The sequence below is a fragment of the Hydra vulgaris genome, chromosome 10 (genome assembly GCF_038396675.1).
Source record: "Hydra vulgaris chromosome 10, alternate assembly HydraT2T_AEP".
Lineage (NCBI taxonomy): Eukaryota > Metazoa > Cnidaria > Hydrozoa > Anthoathecata > Hydridae > Hydra > Hydra vulgaris.
The window spans coordinates 48,622,538-48,630,187 of record NC_088929.1 but is presented as its reverse complement, the minus strand read 5'-3'; the positions used below and the strand labels follow the sequence as shown (position 1 = coordinate 48,630,187).

Below are 7,650 nucleotides of genomic sequence, written 5' to 3'. Positions count from 1 at the left end.
TCTTTAATACCACCAAATGAAAAGAAAAAATTCCCAACAAAACCATGTCGAGCCTGCCCTAAAATAAAACGTAAAGAAACACGATATGAATGTTCTGTTTGTGAAAATAGACCTCCGTTATGTATTGGCGGATGTTTCAGAATGTATCATTCAAAAGAATAGGTTTACACTTAAATTTTCATGAAATAAAATTAAAGCATTATCAATTTTTACTTTGATCTGTTTTAAGCTATTTCTGCCTTTGTTTGCATTTAAATTAGGTTCCTTGGATTTTTAAAATAAAACCTTGAATGTAATATTTTCTGAAATCAAATGTGAAGCTAAGAAAAAAAAAAAGAGTGAATAGGCTGAGCCAGTCATGCACAAATATTATTTAAAATAAGTTAGTATAACTACGAATTTACTCGTAGTTGGCAAACTCATGACGCCGGCTTACTACGAGTATTCTCGTAGTTGGCAAATATCAAAGTCCCGCTCCTACTCACTCGTTTGCTATTAAAATCCATAATAATTTATAAACTGGATGTTTTTATAATTAAAAGTAACGCACTCGTAGTTTTATCATAAAGAATAATCCTTCTCTTTTCTAACAGCGTTGAATAAGATTCATACACTTTTTTTTCGTAGCAACTATGTTACATGTTTGTATTTACTATGCTAAACGTTAACAAAAAAATCCTAAAGAAGTTTTAATTTTTAACTTTGAAATTTTGATATTTCTTGATAAAATAGGATCATTTTTATTTCTACTGACGTAAGAAAACTCCAATTATCCATGATAGCATCTGATACTGTTCTCAATTTATTCATGATGACTTCCAAAGAGCTACAACATTAGTATCTGACACTGCTGCCACATAGTTCGGCGGGTTAGAGATAGCTACATGATTAAATATTTTGGTGTGATTGTGGCTGCATACAAGTCTCTAAAAAAATTAAAATATATATATTTTTATTAACTTTCTTGCTACAGGGTTAGGGTTAGGGTTCTTGCTACAACGATTCAATTTTTTGAAATCTTTATACAATATTCATTCAGAAACCTTTGTTATGGTATAGGCCACATTATTTTAACAAAGAAATTATTTTAACGATACCAAATTATTTTAATTAGGGGCACATTATTTTTTATTCTTTATACACCTATTTTTATACAACATCATATTTTAACAAAATCGATATATAAGTTTTTCAGCAATACGCGCCCTTGATACAAGATTAGTGTTTTAAATATTGTGTCCCAGTGATAAGTGTTTTTAGCAAAGAGGTACTCTTTGCTAAAAAAGAGGTATACCCACAAACTGATTTAGCAAAGACCCACAAACTGATTTAGCAAAGAGGTACTCTTTGCCTCAAAGAGGTATACCCACAAACTGATTGGCTAATATTAATTTTAAATTTTATAGCTAAAGTTTCTTTGTACTTGCACCAGAACTACAAACAAACTTACTTAAGTACAAACAAACTTATTTAAGTACAAACAAACTTATTTAAGTACAAACAAACTTACTTAAGTACAAACAAACTTATTTAAGTACAAGCAAACTTACTTAAGTACAAATAAACTTACTAACAAGACACTTACAAGAAGTACAAACAAACAAGAAGTACAAACAAACAAAAAGTAAAAACAAACAAAAAGTAAAAACATAAATAAAAACAACGATAATCGTTTCTCTTCTAGTCAAGGTCCAAAACCAAATTGAAAATAAAAATAAACTCAACCTAGGTGTCCTGGGGTTTTTGAATATATAACCCCTTGGTGGTAAAAAATAAACTTAACCAAAAATATTTTTGTGTGAACTTTGTATCACACCATAAAGTGAAAAAAAAACAACTTAGTTACAAAATTGAGAGAAAATATTTTGTTATAAAAATGTCTATAAATATTTTAAACAGAAAATTTTAGTTTTTACCTATATCAATAACTTAAAAAATTCATAAACAAATAATTTTTGGCAACTTTTAATTTAGTTTTAAGTAATTTACTCTTTTAACGCTTAATTTATATATTAAATCAATTTAAAATTACTAAGGTTAAAATAGATCGTTAAATTAACCGGTTAAATTAATTATGTTTAATTTATCAATTTAGTTTCAATTACTTTATAATTGACATTAAAAAAAACAATTGAATATTAAAGTGCAATTTAAAAAAAAAAAACTACTAAATATCAAAACTTAATATTGAAAATAAGTAATCAAAGATTTTTAAAAGAAATATAAAACATAGTAAATAAATGTTAGATATAGTAAAGAAAATACTGAAAAGTAGTAAGTAAATATTGAAAGGAAGTAAGTAATTATTAAAACTTAAATTTTACCCTTACATTGACTATTACCATCTTCTTAGGCCAATACTCTTGGGTGGTTAATACAAGGGAAGTGGGTAGGGGTGGAGAATAAATGGGGTGGGATATATATATATATATATATATATATATATATATATATATATATATATATATATATATATATATATATATATATATATATATATATATATATATATATATATATATAGGGTAATATGAGCACCTTAAGCGAAAATTGGAATGTTTTCAAAAATAATTATGCTGGATCCAAAATTTTTGCGAATAAACAATTTTTAGGGATCCCTACTCATGATCCACTTAGATATTTGGGCACCCCAAATTTTTTTTTAAAAACACAGAGGTTTTAAAAAAGTAACAAAAGTGCTCATATTATCCAGACCACTTGGTAATATGAGCACTTTAAATTAACTCAAAAAAATAACATTAAGTAAAAAAATACCATTCTGACAATTAGAATTAATTTTTGGAATATAATGATTCGTTATTAACAAAACTTATCATTAAAAGATCAAATTTTAGGCCACTTTTTGTTGAAACAATACTTCTATGTTTGTCAAAAAAAAATTAGTTTTTTAAATTTTATTAACTCAAACCTTTAAACGATAAAAATTCAATTTTTTTGAATTAAAGTTACTGAAAAATATTTAGTATTGTTAATATATTAAAATTTTTTAATATGTTTTGTTTTTATTTAAAAAAGCAATTAAAACCGCTGCTATTTTAGGACTTTAAACTAGGTAATTATAGCTTTCTATTCACTCACTGACGAGTCCTTTTTTTTTGATTTTTTGATTTTTTTTTTTGTGGAGGCCAAAACCTCACAGCGCTTTTTGAAGCAATTCTTTTGATCGTACAGCCCTGAAATTTTACAAATAATCTTTTGCCGACTAACAATAGCTATATTTGTTACATTTGATTCAATAAGTATTTTAGATTTACGATGCCCCACCTCCCCGTTGGTTAGATCTGGAACTCCGAAAAAAATATCGGAAACCGAGAGGGCATCAAAAAGTGTTAAGTATCAATATAAATTTAATTAAAAATTTTACAAATATTCCACTTGTTAATTTCAGACAAATAAAAATGCGTCCAAAAAAAGAACAAATACATCAACCGAGAAGAAGACCCAACCAACATTTAAATTAATAAAAAAAAATATGCTCCAAATATTTTTGTTAATTATTATATACAGAATTCAAAATAAATTTTTATTGAATATTAATCATAATCAATAAGTGTAATAATTCAATTTTATCAAGACTAAAAAGTAGAAAATAAAATAAATAAAAAAAACTTTTTAAAAATAGCTTTCTATTCAATCGACTAAAAAGTAGAAAATAACTTTTTTCTGTTTCTGGTACTCGTGGAAATCATGTACTTAGTAATAATCACTTTTGTAAAGCTTTTAAGTCAGATGCTTTCAAAATCAAATTCGTTTTAAATGTACATAAAGCTCAAGGCGCCAAACTTTCTATTCCTTTACTTCGATGAGTTTGTTTGTTTACATACGTACATGAATTGCCTTCAATGTCTTCCAGTATTGGCTTTACAAAAGTGATTATTACTTAGTACATGATTTCCACGAGTACCAGAAACAGAAAAAAGTTATTTTCTACTTTTTAGTCGATTGAATAGAAAGCTATTTTTAAAAAGTTTTTTTTATTTATTTTATTTCAATGAAAAACACTGGGTAATTTGAGCATGCTCACATTACACAAAAATCGCATCTTTATTTAGTCAAAACTAAATGTTTCTATATATTGTTTTTCAAACAAAAATGGATTGGATTTTTGGCTAACATTTTTCTTTATAGAAAAGTTAATTTCATTATTTTAGCACCAAAATTTCGCGCCACAGATTTATTCATGCGTAATGATATTATTTTAACAACGCAAAAAATTTGACAGCATTTTAACTTGATGATAGCCGCTAACTAATGCATATAAATTTACACTAATAGTATTGATTCCTGTTATCACCACATAAAGTCGATTCAAAAAATACAAGACAACTTTAAATTTACTGGTTACATTTAAGAAATCTTAAATCATGCTCATATTACCCTAATCTACCCTATATATATATATATATATATATATATATATATATATATATATATATATATATATATATATATATATATATATATATATATATATATATATATATATATATATCATATATATATATATATATACATATATATATATATATATATATATATATATATATATACATATATATATATATATATATATATATATATATATATATATATATATTTTTTTTTGTTATTTTACCTCCCCAAGGCCCAGAAGGCCACTACAGATGAGGAGGCTACTTAATGTGGTTATAACCCTCTCTCAACTCTATAACTCCGAAACACGAACCTTGACGAACAAGGCCGCTGCGCGGAGAAATAAGTTGAGCGCGGTACTACCAGGGACGTGGTGGGGGATCGAACTCCGAACCTCTCGCTTATGAAGCGAGCGCACTACCACTACACCACTACCGCATTTAATATATATATATATATATATATATATATATATATATATATATATATATATATATATATATATATATATTCTGAATTTTTTTAGTTTAGAGATGTTTTTTGTTGATAAAAAGTAAAGAATAATAAACTAGAGAGAAAAAAAGGGGGTTAATAAGCTTGGGGGATAGGGAAGCATCCCCTCCCGAGTATTAAACACCTAAGAGTACTTGAACATAGTTTTCTTAAATGTTTTTGAAAGCTAAAAAAGCAAACATTGATTGTATGCAAGGGCCTGGGAAGGAGTAAGCTGCCAAAAAATAAAAACCGTAACCTTAGGTCTGATAAAAAGAATAAGTCGTTCGGTTCATTATACATGCATACTCCAAAAACATCCATGTGCTCAGGTGATAAAAAAACTTACCGAAGTCCTTGAAGTAGCCTTATTTTGCAAACTTTTAACAAAATACCTTAGTAACAGTATATATATTCTTAGCAACAGCTACTATAAATCTTTCTTAATTAGTACTGTAGTTAAAATTTTTTATAAAAGACATTTTTTAACAGAACTGTACAAGATTGCTTGATAAAAATGATTTTCTAAGCTTTTTCAATGAGAAAATACCGTTCAATATTCAAACATGTGATTAAATAACAAACAAGTGATCGAGTAACAAACATACGATCGAGTAACAAACAAGTGATTGAGTAACAAATATCTGATTGAGTAACAAACAGGATTTGTGTTATTATCTAAGCATGAGACCATATGTGTGAGAAGCATAATAGTACAAAAATTTTATACAAAAATACCACCTGATATACAAATATTTGACTAAAGAAGACAGCCTAATTAACACTAGGGTCCAAAAAATGGGAATGCTTTTTTAAATATGTACATATATTTGAGCTTTTGTGGGGTCATATTTATACCCTGATATTCTATTTAGTTAGGCAAGCACTCATTTTATCCACAATTTACAAGCAAAAAGAAGCATTAACAATTGAGATTAAATAATACAAACAGAACGCCGTGTATGCAGTTGCAGAACGATACATGTATGCAGTTGTAGAGGTTCTTTAACCAAACAGAGTTTAAATTAGAGTAATCAAGATAATGCTTAACTGGAAAGCCTCCCAATGAAAACACACAATAATGATACTCAAAACCCATTCCATAGGTAAAAACTGATGAATGAGAAAAAAACAACTCCATAAGTAAGTTAAGAAGCCTCATATACACTAGGGTGCATCACAAAATAACAATTTAAAAAATTAATTTTGTCTGACACCTAATTGTGTTCTATACATCAAAAAAACAATGACTTTCAAAAATTTTAGCATAAGAAATATTTGTAGAGGTCCCCTGACACTCTTGAATATTTGACCAGTCCCTAATATTTATAAAATATATAGTTTCTAAAAGTAGGTTGTGTTGGGTCTCAAATTAAGCAAAATTTTTAAAAAATTTCAAAAATAATAATTAAAAAAAAAAACATTTTATATTTCACTGCTATGTATATATAAAACTACAAAAAATGCACCTTTTTCATTTTTATTTTAAAAATGTCATATTTATTGCAGTAAAATCTAATGTGAATTTCTTTTAATAAAATGATGATTATTTTTATAATTTTTTTAAAATATCACTTAATTTGAGACCCAAAATGACCTACTTTTAAAAAACTGTTTTTTTGAAATCATTAGGGACTGGTCAAATATTCAAGGGTGTCCGGGGACCTCGAAAAATATTTCTTATTCTAAAACTTTTGAAAGTCATTGTTTTTTTGATATATAGAACATAATTAGGTGTCAGACAAAATCATTTTTTTAAATTGTAATTTTGTGATGCACCCTAATATTCACCCTCCCTTGGGATAGACCTAAAAGCAGGAAAAGATTACAACTATCTATAAAAGTATCTGAAAATCAAAAATGAAGTAATCAAAACAGAGCAATAACTTTGATATGAATAACCAGATAATATATATGCAAAAAATTCTAAAAATCACTCACACTTGACACTGGACCTCCATTACAACTATTAGGCTGGATAGCAAACATAACAAGAATAACACAGATATATGTAGCATATTTTTATAACAAATGTATACTTGGTTGGAATCTACTTAAAAACTCTACTAGATAAGTTTAGACAAAATCACAATCTCGTTAGGTTTTTTATTTCTATTAGGATTTTTCTTGATCTGACGTTGCTAAGTTAACTTGTTGTGGTTTGCACTATACAGTCTTCACAAACATTCTTTTGGTTGTTTTGTAAACAATACTGTTTTAAACCTTACATTTTTCAGTGGTTTTAACCTATTAGTAAAATCGCATTTATTGTTTATTTTCTCACTATTATCTGCCTTCTGATTTAATGTTAGTATATATTTTATCCTAATGTTTGTATATATTTTATTTTAATGTTTGTATATATTTTTATCTCTTACTAACCATTTTTTATTTACTCTAAGTTTGTTTTGTGTAAAAGCAATTGTCTCTACTTATCAGGTAAGATTTATACTTCTCATACTATTGGAGTTACCACATTCTCTACCACATTTTCTACTAACTACTTTTGTACTAACAACAAACCATCTTTACTTAGTTTCGATGTTAATGTGGAAGATTAAAAACAATTTATATAGAGATTTTATTAGTTACCAATAATTTGTAAACGTTGTTGTAACGTAAAGTTGTAAACGTAGTTCAAAAGTACTTCTCTCTTTTCATAAAAAAAAAAAGTTTTTGATTTGCTTTCACGATGTAATCTATGATGGAGATACTTATATTTTGCATAATAAGTTATAGTTAGCA

At 26.7% G+C, this 7,650-nt stretch overlaps 1 protein-coding gene across 1 annotated transcript in view; it reads right to left on the bottom strand.

The window, feature by feature from the left end:
* Positions 1-582: 582 nt before the first annotated feature.
* Positions 583-7,650, bottom strand: part of LOC101239780 (leucine-rich repeat and WD repeat-containing protein 1) — a 70,228-nt gene continuing 63,160 nt past the window's right edge. The window contains exon 15 of the mRNA XM_065808194.1: positions 583-926. Within this exon, the coding sequence (XP_065664266.1) occupies positions 807-926 (120 nt within the window). The 3' untranslated portion in view covers positions 583-806. The remainder of the gene's footprint in view (positions 927-7,650) is intronic.